Source organism: Geospiza fortis, unplaced genomic scaffold, assembly GCF_000277835.1.
Source record: "Geospiza fortis unplaced genomic scaffold, GeoFor_1.0 scaffold191, whole genome shotgun sequence".
NCBI lineage: Eukaryota > Metazoa > Chordata > Aves > Passeriformes > Thraupidae > Geospiza > Geospiza fortis.
This window is the reverse complement of record NW_005054418.1, coordinates 1,782,049-1,806,153: the sequence shown is the minus strand read 5'-3', so window position 1 is coordinate 1,806,153 and position 24,105 is coordinate 1,782,049. Positions and strand designations below refer to the sequence as shown.

The window sequence follows — 24,105 nt, the reverse complement described above, 5'->3', positions numbered from 1 at the left end:
TGGGGTACTACCCACAGCCTGTGAGTCAGGTGTCAAGCTTGTCTGTGTGCAGCTTGAAGAGGCTGTTGCAAACATTCCTGCCTTGCTAAGGTCAAAACATTAGAATAGTTCATACGAATTTAGACTACCACCACAAAAAACACAGTGTCTACAGGAAGAAAAAATTGATGTAGTAATCAAAATTATTTTACTGAGTGAAATGAAAAGTCATCCAAAATGCATATGAAGTATCAAAAAGATGTGTTAGACCTTTACAGTTGTACTGGCAAGAAAGGCATGGATTTTTGTGCCTTCTGTCTGCTGCTCAGGTAGGGAAGGAGCCCTGCAAGATTACTTCAAATGCTTTTATCTGAGCAGCCGTGTTTGACTAAATCAGGAAGCTCTTTTTATAAGGACTTAATTTTCAGGTGTGAATTATAGAGAGATTGTGGCACAGTATGTGAAACCTTTGTCCATTTCTAACAGAAGTGGTTCATGCCTCAATGCCTCAGCTGTAGGAGTAGGTTCAACACCTGCTAAAAATGACTAGCACATAGCACATACCAATAAAGGTCTACCCTAAGTATTCTGAGATTGAATTAACTTTAAAATTTAAACTGAATAAATGAATTAATTTTTAAATTTAATTAAAGCAATTTACTCTATATAATTTACAATCCAAGTTTTATACTTTAATAAAAACATAAAATCATAGAAATCAATGCAGCTATAATACTTTCAAAGTTTTTTTTTCTCTGAACTCGTTAGGCAATATTAGCATTTTTCATATCAAAAACATCCTCTGTATGAGTTTGTGTCTAATGGAAATTAAAGAAAGATAAAATGTAGAAAGAAAGCCTAGTGTGTACTTCAACTGGACCATGTACTTTAACTCTGAGTAGATTAAGTTACGAAGGTACAAAGAAGCACAGAAGGAGGAAAAAATCTGGATGCTGTATTTACATGTATTCTAAGAAGTTGCATAGCTTTTTATTTCCCTTGTTACAGAAATAAAACCTCTGCAAATTAACTTGATGGCTGCTTGAAAGGATTAATTCAGAAACACAATACCTTAGAAAGACTAAAAGCCCTGGAATACCTTTCCAAAAGCTTCCCAAACTATAAAAAAATGTAGCTTAAATTCTGTGATTTAAAGATAAATATTTATTTTAAAGGCTTCTAGGAGGATTTTGTTCATTGCAAAATTCAGTAGATACTTTTGTAACTTTTCTCTGCTTGATCAGCTACGCAGTAGCATCCTGAACTGTCAATTTTCTGAGGTGGAGTTTCACACATTAATTCAAATGAACAAGTTTACAGAGTTCATGAAAATAATTTTTACTTCCACCTACACACCACCTACACTACCATCCTCCAAATGTAGGAGGAACATCCTAATATTTAAGGTATGGGTCTCTAGTTTTAGCCCTTTTATTTTAGCACATCCCCAGCAATTGAAGAGATCCAGGGTACTGCTAACTTTTATTCCCCTTGAACAAGCATTTTCTTTGTGTTTGAAATGTCATTTTATGTAGTCAACCATACTGGACTTTTTAGATAGTAATATTTACTGCACCCTGTAAATAGGGGTAGTAAGTGTTAATACTGGAGGTGCAGAAGACCTTAGTAGAACAACTATCAGTCGCTGTATTTTGAGTTATACATTCAAGACATATTTCAAGTTACCAAGGTGTCTTTTGTATGATAGCTGTGCCCGTTGTTTGCAAGGGGAGCTGAAGAAATGTCTGTCTTACAGACCTGCTCTGAATCCTTCCGTGATTTGTGTTTATACCTCTCTTTTTTCAGCAAAGGCGGGAAATGTAATTAGTGTAGAATGACAGCTACAACAGTCCCAGAAACAGGAGATTGATTCCCACCATGGCTAAAAACCCCCCTATGCCATGTGTGTAATCAGGCCCAGTTTTTGAGTTCTAATTAACTTTATTAATGTTTAGTGCAGGAAGTACAAAGGCAACTTAAACAAGGATATAAAAAGCACTGGAGCATTGAAACACGGGTTTCGTGTAACTGACTCTTCTTGAAAGACATATTTTTCAGCATTTTGCAAAGAAAAATAAAGTAATTTAGAAGAAAGATATTAGATTCTTAATACACTCATATTAAGGAAGCTTTAAATAACAAAGCAAAGAGACTAACAATAGCTCCCTACTTGGTAACACTGGTACCAACTCTTTCTGATGTGCAATTAATAAATACGATAGCGAACACGCAACCCTGTACAGTGACAGTGGGATAAAAGGGATGCAATCACTTGCAAGACTCCTGTTATGCCAGCAGTAAGACTTTATGGGCTACTGGAAAATGAGTTTGTGAAAAACCAATTGAAAAAATCTTCTCCATTACATGTTCCTTTTATAGAAACATATTAATTCGCAAGTGAAAAGATAAAATATTACACTGGTAAATAACTGTGAAGACATTTTCCCCCACTAAGGACACAATTGCAAAATCTTGCAATCAAAGCAATTGTATATATTATTTTGATATAATAATCATAATAACCTTTAAAGCAGTGATATATTAATTACACATAAAGTATATTATTTGCATAGATTTTTTGTTTACTGCCCATGGATTACCATTTGGTAAATACATCTATAATTCCTCAAGCTTTGGTGCTCTTTGATGAGCTCAAACTGGAATATGGCTGATAGTGTATATTACTGTAATTGAAAAGGACACTATAATGATACATTTTTGGTGCTTTAGCCTCCTAAATATAAAAATTACAGTAGAAAATATAAGAATACCTTTTTTGTTATTTATTGACCCTATTCCCAGGCATGATGATTTAAAAATACTTAAAAGATATTCCTATTTTCAGAAGCACTCAAAACAGATGGTTAGCAGCCTGTCCACTAGAAAGATTGTGCTTTGGAACAATTTAGTGTTTATCTTCTTCCGATACTTTTCAAATTATTATTAAGTAAAAACATATAATAAAAAACAATCTTGCAATTATCCAAAACTATAGTATTGTTTTCTATAGTCTTGCAAATAAAGTTTAGAAGCAGATCCTTCATCCAGAGAGAAGTCAGGAAGTCAGAAATATGTAACGTCAAAAATGGAAAATTATTATTTCTTTAAAGATGTAGTGTAGGCTATTGTTTTTAACTTTTATTTAATCTGTTATATGATTATTCTATAGTGCTCGCAGTCTTGCCAAGAGAGCTTCTACTTCTGGAATGGCTTCTCCCTTAGGAGGGGACCCGATACGATCCATTTTCTTTTCTTTGCCACCTTCTCCATGACAGGCTTCCTTTCTCCCAACAGCCCTGTTCAACACCTTAGAACTTGTTTCCACATCATATGTAACTTCTTTGGTGACTGGGCTTCTTGTCAAGTTTAAAGTGATACTGTGGTGTGAACACGGCTTCTCTGGCTGTCCTTTCTGGTTCTCTGCAGAGACAAATCAAACAAACCTTGTTTCATATCAAAATACTCAGTTTCAATATTCTGTAATATAAAAAGATCTCTTGATCAGAGAAATTTTACATGCAGATGATGTGCTACAAGGAGTAATGAATGCCAAGGAGGTAAGACAAAATATATTATCCACTTCAAAAGCAGTGGACTAGGTCCCTTGGAAGTGATACAGACTTTACATGTCTTCATTAAATTAACACCCATATTTCTTACAAAATCACAGATATAGCATGACAGGATCCTCCTTTCTTACTGGAGTCAAAGAGGTACCTAGCACCTCTCAGTGTCTTCCAAGGTTTTACCTCATTAATTACATTTCCTACATACTTTTTAATTGTTCAAATTTTAAAATGTATTTTAAAATCTTTTTAAATTTAATTATCCATTGTTATACTTTTTTTTCCTTTGGGAACTTCTAAGCAGCTAAATAATTTCAAGAAATTGCATAATTCACTATTTTTTGCTAAACATCACTGGCATTGCCTGTCACACAAAGTTGCACTCAGTTAATATCCAGGCAGGAGTTTTGCAGGTTTGGCATGTATTAATAGACAGATTTCTTTTTCTGTCACTCCCCATCCCCCTTCCAGATCAAGTGACTGTTTTCCAAACAAGCATATGAGTGGCTTCTCTCATAGATCTCAAACTTTTTAAAAACAGGCCTACTCAATATTCATGTAACCTTGAGCAAACCTTTAAAATGCCTTCAACACACTTGACATGACATTTAAAGTTTTTTGGTTATTCGCTGAAAGATGTTCCATCATCCCAATAGTAATGACTTTGGAGCACAGGCAGTCACTCATGACAGTGTGTTTTATGTGAGTGCTGAAAATTCCTACCGAAAACAGCTTGTACATTAAAAGGCAGCTGCTGAAGATATTTACTGCACTGTCATTCCCTGACCAGGGGCTCTCGGTGATGGATGAGGATTTTACACACTTTCTTGGACAATCTCAGCGAATTTTGTAAGTACGATCACCTTTTGGGAGGTGGGAAGAAAATAAATACCTCCTTTCCATCATCTTCTAAATCAGATAAGCAATTCTTAATTAAAATTTCTTAAGACAAATTTGGCACTTAGCTGAAAAACATATTTTTTTTTTTCACTATGGAAAATAATTTGACCTTGAATATGCAGCAGCACAGTGTTCCTGAATCACAGGAGGCCAATGACTGGTTATGAACATAGCTTTATAATTACATGTAATAAACCCATCATATATAATTAAAATATCTCCTGTATGTGCACTCTTAAATGTCCCATTCTGCTTAAATGTTTATGCTTATTGATTCTGAACACATATTTGCAAGCAGCTAAAAGCATGCTACCTGTGTCAATATACAAACTACCAGCTGCACCACAGACCTTCCTGTTTACATTCAATCTAGGGGCAGCAGGAAAAATAGTTGGTGTTTAAAAATCAACACTTTTAAGTATAAGAAAACCCACTGTCGTATCATCATCAGAGATGAAGCATAGTTGTTGGATTTTAAAAAAGTCTAAAAGAAATCAGGCACTGAAAGTAAGCTTCTCAAATGTACCACCAACCAAATTTTAGCTATTTTGCACTTCAGCAGTCCTCACCCAAAAATGTAAGGGTGAATTAGGTGTGGTGAATTAGACTATATAACAGACATGGGGAACTCTCATTAATTTCACCGTAAAATCCAGCAATAAAATCCCCCAGCTTCTCATAGTGTATACAGGGCAGAGTAGAGGTGCCTTAGAGTGAGACTCACAACTGCAGCCTAAGCAGGGAGCTGCTGCAAGCTAGCTATTAATAAGTAGTAGCTCATGGGATCTATCCAAACTCTTTCACCACTTTGAAACTCAGTAAGTAATTGAAGCTTTCACTTCAGCGTGTCCCACAAATTGCTGCCTACAATCTGGAATTGTTGTGTAGGAATAGGACAGAGTAAAGCTGAAGACAGCTGTGCCTTTTTTCCCCCCTTAAAACAACAGCAGTTGTGAATTTCTAGGCACCGACTAATAAGTGCAACACTTAAACAGCGTTTCCCTTCACTCTGAAGGGTCCTGCAAAAATGAAAAATGGCATTAGGAAAGTGCCTTAAACAGTGTTTCATTTACGTGAGCAGGTTTTTTTCATCTCCTTGATGATGTCAAGATTCACTAGAAAAATCACAGTCACGCTAGTGATTAGCAGCATTCCTTACTAATGAGAACACTTTGGTCTCAGACATGTTACAAATAATATTGAGCGGCTAGAGTAAATGAAAAAAAATAGTACTTGGACACATATTTTATCTAAATCCAGTATTATCATCTCAAAGTTGTTATTTCAGCTGCTTTCTAAATCAGGTGGCATCTTTACTGCTTATGTTCTTCAGTCAAGGAGGAACTTCACAGAGCATTGCTCTGCCTAAGTGCAAGTCCAGTATTTGCAGATGTGGAGGTAGATAGTGCCCTGCTTAGCAAATTGGCTGTTGTGAATTTCATTCAGAAACACTGAACTTTGCTAGGCCTGGCTCAGAAAGCATACACATTTACTTACAGCCCTAGATTTCACTTCAGTAAGTGTGCATGCAAAGAATTAACCACTGTATTACTTGAGGTATATGTGCTGCTCGTGGCATTCTTATCAGAGCGAAAGATGACTTTTCTTTAAATCAAAGTGTAAAATTACTTAGGCACTATCAAGGTAAAAAGTCTCACTAATTCCTCACTTTTTTATTTTAAATTAACATAAATTAATTTATGTTAAATCCAAACTCTTAAGCACTCTATACTGCTTCACACACTGATTCAAAACTTGTATGCATTGGTGTTTTGGTACCACATCCATTTTACTGCCTTGAGTTGGGATTGTAACCTCACCTCCCTCAAATCCTGTGCTATAGTGGTGAAGCCAAAGAAGTTAATTTTCAACCTGTCAGTGCTGAGGTGAGTGGTTTAAAAAAAACAGTGCATCTTGCATGTGAATTCAGAAGTACATGACTGCAAACTGCTGCAGGTTAGCATGCAGCTTTGACCCCAACTGTGGAAAAAACAGACTTCCTTAGTTCCGTACGATAAAGGCTATAAAGCATATAGTTATTACTTGCAAGAAAAGCCAGAAATCAAGATTAACTGACAAAGTACAAGAATAAATAGCCATTAATTTACTGCTATTAGACATTAAAACCTTGAACCACCAGAGTAATGATGTTCTGGAATTCACATATATACATGCGAAAGCAGGAAACCATAACCAGTCATAAGCATGAATTTGATCTGTTTTTGAAGGCTGTATTTGATATAGCTGCCCAAACAGCCAGGACATGGCTTAGTGACATTGGCCACCTATGTTTCCAGAAAAAAGGAACGCACAGAAAATCCACAAACCATACCGGTTTTAACGGACTTTCCTAAAATGTTTTGAACCATTACATCATAGACATACATTAATTTGTTTTCTGCTTTTGACAATAAATTATATTTGAAACAAATTATGTATTTACTCACATGTATTGGTTCAAATACACTTCTAAAGAACTGAATATAATTAAACACACAGAAGGTTAAACAAAAACTACTCATGGAAAGGCACTTCTGCATGAATTTTTGTTAAGAAGAAAGCTTACATTTCTGGAGATGCACTATTTGTCCACCTACTGTAGCAAGGTGTACCTTCCGGCAGTAGCAAGACAAAAAGAAATCAGACATTAAAAATCACTAGATAAAGACAGAACGTATTAATTTCCTGTATATACTGGAAGTAGTTGAGACAAGTTTCTACTGTTTGGTCACTTTCAACAACTGAAATTTGTCATTCACCCATATCATAACAATCACTATGCAGATTTAAAAAAAATCATTAATTTTGAATTAATTATTAAGTTTTCTAAATGCTCAGGTTATAATAGTTTTGATATAGTTTTGACTTTACTGCTAGTGAATGCTTCCAAGCACGGGTTAGGCAGAGATCATATTGTCTACTATGAAAGTCTCAGTGTCCAGATTCCATGATATTTAAATTTTTTCTTTCCCTTGTTCAATATTGAACTTTTGTGCATCCTCCAGACCTATTCAAATGCAGTTTTTGCAGATATTAATTGTTCGAACATTGCTGTTAATCAAAAACATTCCCAAGCCATATTCACAAAACCTAGAGCCAAATAGTTACTATCATCTAGATACAAGACTTATAACAGCAATGCTCAGGAAATTCAGATGACAGAAAATTGTGCTTAAAATAGCTGTCCACAGTTGAAATGGTGTCCTAACACAGCACAACTCATAACGGTATGCTTATAACCTATTAAAGGATACATCATATTCAGAAAAAGGAAATTGTGCCCTAGTATCTGAAAAAAAAAAATCAGTAGTATGAGACTTGCCTGCTGTGAACTTGGGGAAAAAAATATGATCAGTTGGAGATTTTAAAATCCTACACAATAGTGTAATATATTACCTTTAATAGAGAACAAAAATGATTGCAAGAGACTCACTAAAGTCGACATAGATTTTTTTAAAACAACTAATAAATATTTACCATTAAAAAGGATGTTGAAAAGCTTTATTTCATCACAGTTTCTCAGTAAAAGTCTTGATACTAAGGACATATTTTGGTTTTATGTAAATACTTGTAGACTGATTGAAAAATAAAGTTGTAAATACAATAAAGAGAACAGCACTGCGTGGCATTATATGCTTGTATTACAGTCATACATCTAAATGTAGGACATGACAAAACTGTAACATAAAAAGAACAATTGCAGTTACAACCTCATTACATCTCTTACCAAGTTAACAGGGAAAAATGCTCAAAAACCCAGTGGAATATTTCTGATCTTGCTGACTTGTGCCTCACATGCTAATTCATATTCTTGAAGCTATGTCTATGCCAACATTTTCTAAAGCCCACCCATACTGACATTACTGGCAATGCAAATTATTTTTGCATTATAAGTCATGACTTGTCATTTAACTCATGTCCTAGACAACACTCTGAAGGACTTTCCCCATACCAAAGGGGTTTAGCTTGGAAAAGGTAACAGCCTGAGCCATAACTCTTACCACTGGCTCCCCAGTTTGGTGCCATAGTTTGTCTCTGGTTCCTCATTCCTGATGCATGGAACTGAAATTCTCAAAAAGCAACACCATGCTGATGCTGTACTCATGTATTTTCCCAGCAAAACATCGGGGAAAAGATCCTTCTCAAAGCTTGCCTTTTCCCTCAGAACCAGAATTTAGACATAATAAGAAAGACTGCTATAGCTAGAAGGTCCATCCGTATTACATAAGATCATTCATGAAAAAATAGGATAGCTTCTTTCTGGATGGTTTAATGGAAAATATTTTAAATACTTTTTATTGATTTCACGTTTTTGCAACAATATCTCTGACTGACAAGGGTAGGCTTGAAGAATGTCCCTGGTAAAAGGAGCACTGTGTCTTGTTATGACTTATTCCAGTTCTAACCTGCAGCTTCAACCCTAATCCATAAAGGAATGTGAGCTGTACTCAAAAGAACTTTGCTTGATAAGCAATTTCTTACACCTTTGTATTTAATACTAAGTACTCACAACTCTACTGATCTTAAGCAGGCAATAACTCATGAGACATGAAAAAGTGTTACTGATATTTGGAACATTCCTTTTTTAAACTATGCACATATCATTTATTATTTACTGTTGTTCCTGAGTGTTGCATTAAAAAGGTGTGAAACATAAGGAAGAAACACTATCAGTAAGCTCAATTTAGATGAGACAGTTTTCAGAAATAGTGAATATAGGGGGTTTATGTGCATTTCAAAGGCAAGAAATGAGTACATCAACACACAGTGTGACTAATACAGAGAATTTAGAGAAACTACATTTCAAAGACAGTCAATTACAGACTGTGAGCAAAGAAATTTTTGACAAGAGGAACTATGCTGGACCAGCTCCCTTTTACTTGGCCCCAAAGCAAAGCCTTTAAAAATTCTTTTAATCCCTTTTGTCCCTATATTTTCTCAAAGACTACTTTAAGTTCCTGCTGATCACTCCATTCAAAGTTTTAACTATCTTTTCTGAAGACACTTTGCAATTGCAATGAGTTTGAACCAATTTCTCTGTTTAAACTAATATATTCTCACCTGTGATAAGACAATGACTTTTTTTTACAAGAAATGCAACTTTCACTTACTAGGATTTTAACAAAAGTCTTGAGCACCTGTCAAGATGATAAGAGAACAAGAGAGTGGATCAAGCTGCTGACAGAAATCACCCAAGGTCAGTGAGAGAAGAATCCTCTGCAGGTGTCTTCTAAGACAACTGTTTCAGACTTAGGAGTTTGGCATCCTTCCTATTTCACCCTGAATTACAGTTAATTTTCAGGGTCTTTTAATGCATTTTTCCCCAAAAGAAGGCACATTTGGCAGTTTCTAGGAAAACTGCAAAATTGAAATTTCCAAAACAGAAATCTGCTTTGTGGTCATTAATGATTTTTAGAGCACATGGTTTGAAATATTCTTGAAAAACCAAATTCTAAGTCTCTTAATTTCAAAATGGATAAATCATAAGTCATAACTTTAGTATTAATAACTAATAAATTAATCTTCTTATTTATGTCAGACAAAGGCAGTTAAAAGGTAAATATTGATCTACATGAATACCAGAGGCATGGGGTCTTCAGGCCCCAGAGGGCAGAAACAATCCACAGCCTAGGTGTTTATAGGATTTCTCTCAAGGTACAAATAGGACAAACATCAACTTTTTCTCTTAAGTCAAAAAGTAGCAGGGAAATGACAATAAAACTGGAAGTCAGCATATTTTATAGTATTTTAAAGTCCTGAAATGTGGTTTATTACTTATTTTATTTTGTTCACAGCTATATTGCAGCTTGCATTCCAAACTATCTTTAGAGTTAACAGTCAAAAATGATGAATGTCTAAGTTAGTGACCTGTGACAAGATACACAGAGGTCCATAGTCTAAAGCTACCCTCTTCAGCTGATAATTAATGTAGATCACACATACTAAAATGCCTTCGAGCAGCAGACACATTTAGTCTCCAAACCTGTCTGCAAATCAGCTCCCTATAGATGAATTCTGCTTTCAATGTGCACTTTGATGAAAAAACTTCAGGAATATGCATAAAGACTGCTGTCATCAAAGGAAAGCCACTAGCAGATGCAATAGGGAATGATAAGCAACATGCTGATGAAAATAACTGAAATGGAAAAGAAACACAATTTTGTCTTCTTTTACCAACCGTTGAGGAAAAACACAGTAGGAAGCCTCCTTCCCCTGGAAAATAAAACCCACAACAAATCCAAACAACAAAGCAAATCATAAAGACTGACCCTGACCTAATATTTATGAGATTCTTCTCACTGCAGTTCTAAATGTTGTTATTGCTTCTGTTGAGTATATACTATTTAGCATACACATGGAAAAAAACCCCAGACAAACAAGCAAAACCCACAAAACCCCACAAAAAAACATGCCCCATTCCTAGAGAGGTTCAAGGCCAGGCTGGATTGGGTTCTGAGCAACCTGATCTAGTGGGTGGCGTCTGTCCCCATAGTGTGAGTGTTGGAATTAGATGACCTTTAAGGCCAATTCTGCCCCAAACCACTCTATGATTTTATGTCTCGTCTTGGGCTGGCTATACGATGCTTGTATCCCCAGTGATCTGTTCTGTTTATGCTGGACATTACGTTTTGCACCTTTAAGATGGGTTCAAGAGTGAAGGGGCAAAGAAGAAGCGCGCAGTTTGTTTTCAGACGCTGCACTCACTCGTCCACATTCCTGCTCCTGGACTGTGCTGTCTGCAGCATGGACAGAGGGACAGAGCCCTCCTTTGCTCCTAGTTAGGTTTTAGCTAGCTGAGGCAGAGAAGTTTCCTGGACCGTGGCTTTTTTCTTTGTCTTGGAACTGTTCAAACCTGCTCTGGACTGAAAATCCAGAAAAACACTGGCAGCTCACACCTGTGTCCTACCATGGCCCAGGATGTGGCATTTTCCAGCACAGGAGGGACTGATAAGAGACTGTGAGTCGAGCTGCAGCCCACGACAAGGACTTTCTGAATTTGCCATCTCTTCAGAACAGTGAGACATTTTATTGTTCCATATTATTAATTTTTCCACATTTGTGAGTACTTTGCTTGTTAAATAAACAATATAAACAAATTTTTCCGCTTTTCTTGAAGGAGATTTATGTCTCCAAAACTGGGGGGGGGGGGCATGCTTGAATTTGCTTTCTAGAGGGACCCCATCAGAAGTTTCCTCCCAAATTTGCCTTAAACCAGGACATGTATCTATTTCTAGTAATTGCCTTTAAAGTTTGATACTATTAATATTTCTTATCCACTACTCTTGATATCAAATGTTTACAAGATATTCCCTAGCTATTCCAGTTGCTTCTACAAATCCATACAATTTTTATTTCTTATTTTTTACCCCAGACTTCCATTCCCAGGTTTATACCAGCAATGAGAGTACTGGTAGATTGAACTGATTTAAGTTTGAATACAAATACTTTGCAATATCAGATCAAACCAACGGGAAAAACTATCTTTCTCTCATCATCTGTTGCTCTTTTCTCCTAAGGAATCAAACTACTTCTGAGCTAAAGGGAGATAGATCTACAGAGTCCTGGAAATACTTTTGGGAATGGCATAAAGAGGAGAGGCTAGAGCTGAAAGTAAATTAGGTGGGTATTAGTTTTAACAGTTGAATAGAAACACAGTCTCCTCACATAGCTGTAAGAGGCACAGGACCAACATCCTGGGGTAGCTCTTGCCCACACAGGTCACAGTCACCGAGGGCTGTCATTCACTATTATTCAAAAGATTGCAAGAATAGCATATGGCTCTCAGGCTGCTCTAACTTTAAACGTTTTTAAAAGAGGTCTCTGGAAGAAGAGCAACAGAGAGCACTACATGCTGTTAATGCTATGACAGGGAAGAGTGTAGTGATTTACTAACCTGGACAAGTATTTATGAGAACTCTGAATTCTAATCTGTGCTTCTTTATAGCATGGGTGCTTTTTAAGAGAACAGAAACAGACCTGACTGTGAAGTTTAACTTGTGTAAACTAACATCCAAGATTGCCTTCATGAATACACTGGATGGAAATGGAATGAAGACAAATCATCCTAGCTCATGTAACTTTCATATTATTATTATGGTCCTTACTTTCCTCTGACAAAGCTCTGCAGAAAATAATTGAGAGCATGCTAATGAGCAGACTGTAACCGTGGAACAGGAAATAGTACATTTTCAAGAAGATTCCTCTGCAAAAGTAAATATTGGGAAATAAAGGCAGAGGAAAAGTTATTCATCTCTCCCTCACTCTCCAAGATTGCAGAAATATATTTCTTTGATATTTCTTCTCTCTCTCTTTATATGATGCTCTAATTAATGCTATGTGCTTTCACCTAATTATTCCCTCACTTTGGGATAGACTAATTTGGCCTAGTTCATGTGTGGAGAGAGATGGAACATAAAAAAATGCTTCTACTCTGCACATGATCCAGCCATATGTGTATTTGACACTAACAACTGTACTCTGCAAGTGTGACAAACTGCTCTGAAAAGGGACACTGATTTCAACAGTCTCTGAAAGAGGAATTATTATTTTAAAATGGCTTTTACCGACTCCTCCAAATACCACTGAATTATCACAAGACAAATTCAAGCTACATTACCATGGGTAATTAATCCAGTCATTGTGAATTCAAAATGCTGTGTTTAACATCACTAATGGTATGCACTTTTTATGCAATGAGCATATTTACTGCCCTATATTTGACCAGTTAAACTCTTAGCAGCCACTTTGGTATGTTAAAATCAACAGAAGCTAACTGTAGTACTTCCTCCTTCTATTCCTAATCAATTGCACTCAAATACTATTTAGTATTCACCAGATAACAAAGGTTAATCTTACCGTGTAGGAGGGGTTTTTATTTAAATTTTCAAAAATCTAAAATACAACTCACCTTTGCACGTACAGAAAAAAAACCTCTTTCTCATGGAGGGACTTAAAATATTACCTAGAATATGAAAAACTGAACTACTGAAACCCTGAAGCCTATATATTCACTGAGAAAACAAGGCAGAAGGCAATAAGACCTCCCAAGCCACGGAAAGAGAGTTTTAACATAGACTTAAACGTAGACTTGTTTTTCTTTTGTCTGTTTTGACTTATGATGCAGTCTTGCAAATGAGTTTAGCTGAAAAGGTGATATTAAAAACAAATGGTTAGAGATCATCATGGTATATTAATTATGCAAAAGAACCCAAACCGAATTTAATCAGAAACAGGAGACTCCAAACAGGAAAAATTGTCTCTCTCTCTTTTTTTTTTTGACAGAGACGGTTAAGAAAACATTTATGGTAATGCCAGAGCATCTGCTGATTAAAGTCAAAGCTGCAGGACGCCAACATTAAATCACTGAACCATCTTGACAGCTTCTGGGTACTTGAATTTCATTCTAATAATAAATTGCTGTGAAATTTACACAAATCGGAAAATTAGCCAGAAAATGTTTACAAAGACCATAGGTAAGAACATATAAAGCAGATATCAAATTGATTTGCATCTGAAAAAAACAGAGCTAAAATAAATGTTTGGCACTCAGACATTCCAGAGCTGAATTTAATTGGTAAATCTCTAAAAGACTAAGTGCTTTAAGAACAGAATATAATTTTATCATTCATTTCCTAATGATTTTGACCTATCTCTTTTGTTCGGAATTGTTAGCATGCTTGTTTGTTTAACATAAACACAGATGAGCCATTTGAATGCAGCCTGCAACATTTAAAATCAATTTTTAATTCCTGACACCTGAGGATTCCACACAGAAAAATATACCTCATTGTAAAGCTTTAATTGATGCATCTATGTGCTGCAGAGAGTGATTACTTGAATAATAAGTATGAGACTTGCGATCTGGTTGCTAAGCAAATGTGAGAAAGAGGAAAAAGTCCAAGAAACGATGTAACAATGAATCAAGGTGCGATGACAGGATAATTATTCTGTGAACTGTCATGTTGAAGGACTCTCAGAACATTGACCTGCACTTGATCACATATCAGAAGATTGCCTGAGGGGTAATTAAAATAATAATACACAAGCTCAGACACTCACAAAGAAAAAAACATATGCTTAACTTATTTCTCTATAGCATGCACGGTCAAAGACATTCTCATGTTAAATGTAAATGCTTGAACAGTGCAAGAATTCAGAGAACAACATATTACAGCAAAGACCACTGAAGTTTATCTGAACTATCAGAAATGCTTTTCTTTCTTCAGTTACTCTGGGCTTTCAACTAAATATTATTCATACTGTAACACATAAAAGCATAAAATCTGTGAAGGGGTTTTCTGAATGAAGTTGGGAAAAATGTAGTCCCTTTAAGATATGCTTACGGTTGCAAGGGAACATGTTCAAAAAGAACTTTTCCTCCTTTCCCTGAGATTTTATTGCTGAGCATGACATCATATGGTAGAGCATCAGTCAGCTGTGTCAGTTATCCCCTTCCAACCTCTTTCCCACCCTGAGCCTCCTGGCTCTGTGTTTTGGTGTGTGGACAGACAGAAAGCCATGACACCATGCAAGCACAGCTCAGCAACAGCCGAAACACTGGTCTGGCAGCATCACCAGTCACTAAGACAAAGCACAGCAGCTTACGGGCTGCCATGGAGAACATAAAGGCCACCCCCAGTAAAACCAGAGATGGTGTAACAACTCTATGCCATTGCACATACGAATTTGATGGAAGCTGTTCACATGACAGATTTCAGACTTTAAAGGCAAACTTTTACACAATTCCATTTTTTCCTGTTTAGGCTTTTGTTTAGTTGTTTACTGTATCAGTTTATATTGCCATGCCCCCCACTGCAAGCCTAGACTTTAGTTCCAAGCCCAGACTTTAGTTCCAAGCCCATACATGATCACATCTAAGCAATGACAATTTCTTCTTAAATAGTGATGTGGAGAAGCTTCACTGCCTTTAAACCAGCCATTGCCAGTCTTGTTTAGGGGTGAGCTTTGCCAATTGTGTGAAATCATTAGTGTTTACTACTTTGCAACTGTACTGACTACAGATGCCAACTTGGTGTAGACAAAAAAATCTCAACCCATTAAACAACTTATTTCCAGAACCAAGCTAGTCTGTGATGGAAATCACTTGACTGGTCAGAAATCTCCTCAATTTTCCCCTCCATTATTCCATACATAGCTGAAGAAACTAGAAGACAGCCATGGGAAGTTCTGTGGATACTCTTCAAAAATTTAAGACCACTCAAAAAACTTGAAAGCATTTTTTTAGGACACAAGATGCACACACAGATTCACACGTGCATAAATTCATTCAGGCTAGAGTGTCTAGAGGTTATTCCTAGTTATACACAAGCACAATCACCATGCAGTTCTCATAAAGAAAATTCTTTTTTTCCCACCATGTTCTAAAGAGATGATAAAAACACCTTTTAGGAAACACATATACATAATAACTATTAAAATGACACTTTTTTCTAGAACAACTATATTGTGTAAACTCATTGCTAGCTCATCAGTTAAATTAGTCACTCATACTAAAACATTAGAGATATATTCTCAAATCTTTTCTAGCACCTTCATTAGTCTCATTTCCAAAGAAAATCTACACCTGAGTAGCTTTAAATGCTAAGGAAAAAAACAAATGCAATTGAAAAATCTCACAATGTTCAGCAGTTCACTTGACTAAGGAAAAATTATTAAAATGCAAATTTAATGCATGTTACTATTAATTTCAAACCAACATCCTATAGCAGAACTATAATTTTCAGTTTTGTGTAATAAAATAATACCACATACAACTGGTATTGTTATCTAGATTCTCAATGTTAGTCAGCAGTGTTAAGAATAACAATTCAGCTGACTCCAAGGAGATTTGGAAAAATTTTGCAGCGAAAATAGTAAGCTAGATATTTATGTGTTTTTATTTCAGAAACATAACTGAGGAAAACTTAGTGGAAGAGAGTGTGAAGGAAGACTTAGTCCTCTATGTCTAAGAATTCAGTTATGGCACTTGATAATTTATTTTACATCTCTTAAAAACCTTTGCTTCTTCTGAGCTTACTGGCAAAACAGATTTCTTACAGAAATTAAAGCTTAAAATCAGGACAGTTTCAATAAGCTGAAGCAGATATATAAATTTATAACGCTTTGCTTATATAACGGAATACGGCTTAAAGCAAAATGTTCAATTACATTTGTGTAGATGCATTTCCTTTTTGGTTTTGTGTGGTAATGAATACTTTGAAATATTCTCAGTTAAATTTAAAACAATAAACTGCAAATTTAACTGGCCTTATTACAACTACAACGATGAAATAGATATAACTCATTGACTATGGATACATATGTTTTGCAGGTACAGAAACAAACCTGACTCTTCAGTGTTATATAAAATCGTTTGTAACAAGAGCATGCAAAGTCCTGTGCGTCCTTGTGCCTGACCAAAGGTCCTTGATCCACTGTGAGATTAAGCGGACCAAATGAATTTGTGCTGGTTGCCTCAGGCTCCCTTCACATTCAGTGAGGAGAAACAAGCATTTTTAAACTGTGCTTCATTTCACCCTAATGTAGATATTTTAAACAGGTAAAGAGAGCCTGCACTTCAGATATCTAAAAGTAACTTCCGTATCTGAAAGGTTTAGACTTTTGACTGCAGCAAAATCTGCATAAAAGGTGCATTTCCTAGTCTGGACAGAGACAAGGGATTGTTGAGATGACACCTCCCCTATGGGGGAGGACAGGATGCAGATTTGGTGATTTTAAGGCCTGACAGACTATTAAGTATACATCTCACCACTTATTTAACAGAAGCTGTAAAATTTCACAAAGCTTTTTCTGGCTGCATGAAGAATATAATTTTAAAAAGCTACAGTTGCTACAGTGAACACTTTGGATATAAGCAGGGGAACACTCTTCAGTATGCAATATGCTGACAAGAAATGTAGATGTGAGACACCATTACTAAGCACACTGCTCAGCCATTACCTATCACAATTTTTTCCTTTTTAAATATCCTTCATAGGTTCACTAACCTATGGCTCCAGTAGATGTAGCTCTTATAGTTTAGGTTCTTCTCTCTGACAGATTTGGGATACCCAAACTTGTGTATAGCTTTGCAAGTTTCTGACAAGCTTGAAACATATTCTGGATTTAAAAATCAGCCTATAAAATAAATGATTTCTACTTCTGCATTGGTACATGGAATCCTATCCTTGCGGTGAAAATCATCACTTCTTTAAACTGAAATTGGCTTAGATTTAGTCCCAGCCATGCAAAACTTACAAAGAATTTCACATCCACAGAGGACTAAGTGTTTAAGCTTACTCTTTAGAGATGATACTTCAAAAGGGAAGGTAACCCTGCGATTATTAGATATTACTTCTGAAGTGTATGCATTTTTGTTAAGATAGATTAGTAGGTGAAAGAAAGTAACAGAGATTTGAGTTCCATGAAAATGTTTTATGAAGTCTCTAAAAAAACCAAAACACCCATAGCACTGCTTTTGCAGAGTATGCACCAAGTTAAAGACAAAGGGATAAAAACTGGGCCTTATCATCAATATTTTATGCATATATTACAGAATATTTTTCTCTTACTTGTACAACATGTTAAATATTATGTTAAATTTGAATTATTCCATAAAGCATAAAGCTAAAGAACTAGCAAAGAAAAGCATTAAGAGTTCAACATGGTAAAAAAAATAAAATGCCAACACACAAAGCTATTTTTGGTATGAAACAAAAACATGCCGTTACTTGAGACTCAATAATTTGAAACTATTTTCATAGATCTTTTCATTGTTTAACAGACTTTGATATATATTCTGTCATTCATTCAGAAACTAATCCAAATGACCAATACCCATCAGAATTAAGACAGAAATGCCATTTTCCTCATCAGATTACACACAGCTCCATAGTCACTAGTGCATATAGGAAGGACTGTGATACACAAGGATTCAGCTGAAAGGTATTTCAAATTTAGGAGACAATTCATTTATAGGAAAATCTATTTGTGGGTGGCTGAGGTTGTTTTGTACCATACTAATTACACAAAATACAGAATTTCTGAGAGCGATACAAAGTGTGGAATGTTATCTATGGATCCTATGTACCCACTAGTGCTGTATTTCACTATAATGAAATCACTGTAGAGCATGGTAGTCCTGGTGCAGAATCATTATGCCTGACTCTGCAGAACAATAATGGCAAAGAGATTGCACTGTCAAGGGACTAGTCAAGGGAAAAAGGCAATCTTCAGAGCACAATTAAAAGCACATACTTCAGGTATCTATTGGCTTCTTTCGATTAGAGACAGAGCCTAGCTTAGATTAGTTTTAAATAGATAGTGAAGGCAAGCAAAACAGATCCCATGTAATTAAGTGGAATATATCTACACCTGAACATAAAGTTTATTTACCTGCTTTACATGTGTCTATACCTGTCTGAGAACTGCCAGCTCTGAACAGTAACTTCTCACCAATAGTATTGAAAAGATGTTTTTTTTCAAACAGAAGTGGTATAACTTGGAAAGAGAAGTGGGCTGAAGTAGTTAAATAGAGTATATGAGACAGACACTAGTAATAGCAGCGCTGTGGGCAGCTGGCTGGCTGCAGAGGGTGCACTGATGAGACTTCCTGGCCAGAAAGACTGGTAAATCTTGGACTGGGAGTCCTCACCTGCCTTGGGAAGACAATTCTGCTGTTCAGAGAAAAGAGACTCTTGACTGCTTTAGGGGCGACGTGACATCATTCTTGTCTGAGTTCAGGAACAATGTCTGAGTTCAGTTTCAACTGCAATTCCTTCTTGAGGATTTCATTCTAAAGCAGGTCCTAATGAGATGACAGCTTGCTCTCTAGCCCTGGGACCTTCACTGGTTTAATTTCTACCAGCTTCTTTCCTTTGTAGTTTCACTTGCTTTTAAGTGGCATTTAAGTCTTCTTTAAGAAGACAGATTAGTAAGATAATGGTAATAAAATTACTGCAAGATACAGTTAATTTTATCAATTTATATAAAACATTGGCTACATGTGAAACTGAATTAGATGAGAAAGCATCTTAGAAAGAACTGAGCACTTAGGATGGATGAGAGAGCTTTGGATAAACATTTTCAGCTGCACCTAAGAGCATGTAGGTAAATGAAGGATAGGGAAAGGCAAGATAATCAAATTTATAATTGTGTAAGTCTAGGACATAGAACAGCATTTGAATTCTGTGCACTTATTTGACTTGGAATATTGAAATCCACTAAATAGGAACACTTAACAACAGGAAGTTACATTAGAATGCTGGGTCCAATTTAAGAAACCACTCATTCACCTGCACTTTCTGAAAAAAAAAGAGAAAAAAAGTTTGAATTTTTTTTTTGAAAAATATAAATCAAGAAATCACATAACTATAAAATTAGCTCTTAGATGTTTTGTATTTTTTTAGGTGATGATTATTTTTCTTTAAGTTTCATTAAATGTCCTTTATTATTACAAAGCATGATATTTTTTTTATTGGATGAAATCATATAAATCCAGTAATAGCACTGGTTAAGCATTTCCTTCTCAAAAAGATCAATTACATTTTCTTGTTATATTTACAAAAATAAAAAAAAAATAGCTATAACACTGTAAAGCAGAAAATTCACTAATGTGAAATCATCATTCCTGAAACTGTTTTTGCTTAAATGTACAAAGTTGAAGGTTAAAAACTACAATTACACATGGGTTATCAAAGAAACATACAGTCTCTATGGAGAAAACCACTCACTTTCTCAGCCAAAATTTAAAGACTTTTTAAATGAAGTCTTTGTGCAAAATGTTTCATTGAGTAATTGCCAGAGTATTTCACAAAATAACAATGAAATGCAATAGCTGAGAGAATATAAATATTGTCACATTTCTTTCTTACATTTTGGAGAAAATTTTATTTTTATATTTCTAGTTACTTTACTAATAGATTTTACTCCCATAAATCTGAAACATTACATTTGTCCTCATTTACAAATTTGGTCCTCAATGTTTAATGTCCTGTGTGTGATAAATTGGAACTCAAATATACAGTATTGTCCCTTTTACTTCAAAGAAGCACTATTTTATAACACCCTAGCATAATGACTGTGGTACATTTATCACAATGCACTGGTAGCCACAGTTTTCTAACAAAAGCAATTGAATAACAGAATAGTAGCATAGTAGACTTATTGAAGTCTGTAAGGAATAGCTAAATGGACAGCAGCAATTAACAAGATACGCAGTAGTACACCTTTCAGAAAGGGATGTTAGGAAATATCTAGTGACCAGTGTTTGTTAGAGACATTAGACATATTCTGGAGAAATGAAAAAAATGCAAAAGACACCTCACTCTGCCTGATGCTGTGTATGAAGAATATCAAGTCTTTCAAGATCAGCTTTCACCACACTGGCCATGAATCAGTTTATTGTAACTACCACTGTGCTACCTAATGATGAGGGAAAAAATAGTATTATTTTCATTTTCACTGCATTTCTTGTTTTGAAGCAGTTAAAAGAAAGGCAATTTTCCAAAATAAACAAACCCATGCATGGCTACTTTCTTTCTCTGCGCCTCAAAAAACACCACCAGTACTGTTGTTTAAATAACTGGTCATTTAAAAATGCTTGATTTAGGATTTTTTGATATATATAACTTTCAGTTTATTTCAGTTAAAAAAAATACCAGACACTTATTAACGGTGCATTGCTAAAATATTAAAATAGGAGCAGTTTAAAAATCCATCACTTGGTGCAGTTACTGTTTCACAACAGGAGCAGTAATTTCTTGAAGAGTGACGTTTCTTTATGCCACAGCTATTCTTCACTTACAGAAGCTGTTACTTTGAGGGGAGGGGACAAATTCTTGCCATCTATTACTATGCAGTCCATTACAATGGGTTCATTCATATTTATAATACAATCTGTGATGTTGATGCAATCACTTTAGACTTTACTGTTATTTCAAACAAATCCATAACTGAGAAAAAGGCAGGCTGCTGACAGGAGTTAATGTGGGTTTTACTCTGTTTACAATTGCTTTCTAATCTACTAAATGGCTGTGAAAATTGATGCATTGTTAGAAGTGCTTTTATACACTACTACAGATAAAGGGCTGTTATACTGCAGTAATCTCTGTAATGCTAAATTGAATTTTTGACAGTGTTTTTTTCGTTTTTCCAATTTGAATGTGACAAAGTTGGCTACTGCATTTACAGTAAGCTTAATTCCATCAATGCAAAGCATTTTCCCATCTTTATTGAGATGCCTATTATTGCTATGAAGAAAAGAAGTTATAGATAAAAACTTGTAATTATTGCAATATGTACTTTAGGGAAAATCTGTTAGTGGCCAAAGCACGAGACAGAGCCACTAAGTTTTGCCATCAAATTTGTGACCTGTTGAAGCTGTGCAAGTGAATCCTTAGGAGGTAAAACACAGCAGTACTGCTGCCAGAACTGCTCAGCTTGCCATGAAGGTAAACAGATTCTCCTCAGACATCACAAAATAAAATTTAGGATTAGGTGATTTCCTAATAAGTAACTTTCCAGTGGGATTTTGGGGAGACATGCAAAGATAGTTGCTTAGTTACATGACCAATGGAAACACAGTTATAAAGTCCAAAGAATCTATACTTCAGTTTATCAGCCTAAAAACAAAACTACAAATAAAATAATACAGCCTTTTATCTCCCTGATAAAGAGAATGCAAAAATACCAAGGCTCTTGTTGACATGAAGCACAAGTACAGAAGATTTAGGTACTGTAGAATAGGTGCCCTAAAAATTCCTGACACTTATCAGAAATGTCTGGTGCCCCAATAAACCTGAATGTGAGGAATGCAAAACAAATGCCTTTTTTGTTAATCAAGGAGCTTCTTATTTTTTATATGGATGTGAAAATATTACTAAAAATTAATGATCAGATCTTCTACATGGCACCTGATGGAAACAAGTCCTTTATATTCGAGACATTTGCATATGTTATAACTTCAAAATGTACTTATATGTTTTAATTCACAAAATTTAATAAAGAGATAGAGCTCTCTCAGATAATGAAAAAGCTTAGGTTGGTGAAGACCTCTATAGAGGTCATCTGGTTCAAACCCAGCTTCAAAGTGAGATACAGTTGTTAAGTCAGATCATAAAATTTTTCAAAGGATAGACTGTTAAAGATTCAAACTTCATAATTTAACCTTGGTGACATTTAATCACATCACCTGAATTAAGTAGTCAAAGATAACACCAAAAATGCCCATCTATTCCATGTAGGACAGCATGATTGGTCTATGCAGGGCAGTAAGTAAAGTTCACCTCAACAGCCTATCAACTAATGAACACAAATGTACAGTAACCAAGCCTTTGGTAAAATTACTTCATACAAAATGCTATTTCTAAAATAAATATAGCAAGGTGGTTTTTAAGTACTCATATCTGTCTAAATTTTGGGTTCACACTATTTCAAAAATAAAATATCAGATGAAGCCTGTCCTAAAAACTACGAAGTTTATAATTTAGCACCTGTGTTTATAAGTTTATAATTTAGCCTTTTTCCCTATATATATATATAGCTTATATAAAAGAGAAATTTAAATTAAATGCAGCTTTTATGATTTCTATTTCTTGTAATAGTGTCTTAAAGACAGAAAAACAAAAATTGATTTGGAAACAAAAATGTCAGCAGTGTCTTTTGAGATACACATTGTTAATACTACAGAAGCTGTAATTTAAAAGCATACAATTTAAGTCCAGATTGCCTGGTTTACTTTACTGACTCCCTGATCTAGTTTAGTTGAACACTGAATTTAAATAGAGGTGCTTGAAGTCAGGAGGGACTTATGTATGTGCTTATATGCTGTGCTGAATCAACATCCCATTGCAACAAATCACAAGTACAGTATGTTTAACAAGCAGAACATGGCAAGCATATTTATCTGTTCATAACAAAGCCAGAAATGACACCTTCTTTTTGCATTTTTGTGAGTAAGCAAGCATCAGCAGTCAGGAATAACCTTACTTTTCCTTATCTACTTTACCTTAGAAATAATTATTTAGCATAACAAACCAAGAGCAGAGTGTATGTTTTGAAGTTGAAAGGAAAAGGTCCAAACTGGCATGCTTTAGCTGTTTATTAACTGCTTTTCTCCTAATGAATTGCCCTGTTGCTCTGCATCACTCTGACTGCAGTGTAACAGCTTTCATTAGTCATTATAAATATGGCTTTGTGCCACATTATTTACATTCTTATAGTAAATAGCTAGAACTTCACACTGTAATAATTCAGACTGTTTCTGCACTGGCTAAAAAATAATCTGGCAATGCCTAATATACGATTTTACCTTAAAAACCCTGATGCCCAAATATGAAAGTTTTTGCATTTGTAGGTTTTTTGGATACAATTTTACCACCAGCATAATTCCACTATGGCCAAAATTCTTGCCAATAACAAGGCTAAGGGAATCAGAATTTCACTGTAATTAGACTTTGCAAACTGGGCTTCTCTTCTGGTAGAACTGTCACAAGAAGAAATTGATATTCAAAGTTTAAAATATGATTATTGCTTGAAAATTAACTAGGCCCTGTAAATATGTTTAAAAATGAGCTTAAGAAAAATTTGAATCACAAATATGAACGATAGTAAATATCAATCAGTAATAGGGTTGTTCTCATAATACACAACTACTTTCTAG

General features: G+C 35.3%; 1 protein-coding gene across 2 annotated transcripts in view; it reads right to left on the bottom strand.

The window, feature by feature from the left end:
• Positions 1-937: 937 nt before the first annotated feature.
• Positions 938-24,105, bottom strand: part of DIAPH3 (diaphanous related formin 3) — a 203,289-nt gene continuing 180,121 nt past the window's right edge. For both annotated transcript variants that reach the window (XM_005426609.2, XM_031061588.1), the window contains one exon: positions 938-3,399. In XM_005426609.2, coding sequence (XP_005426666.2) covers positions 3,143-3,399 — 257 coding nt within the window. In that variant the 3' untranslated portion in view covers positions 938-3,142. The remainder of the gene's footprint in view (positions 3,400-24,105) is intronic.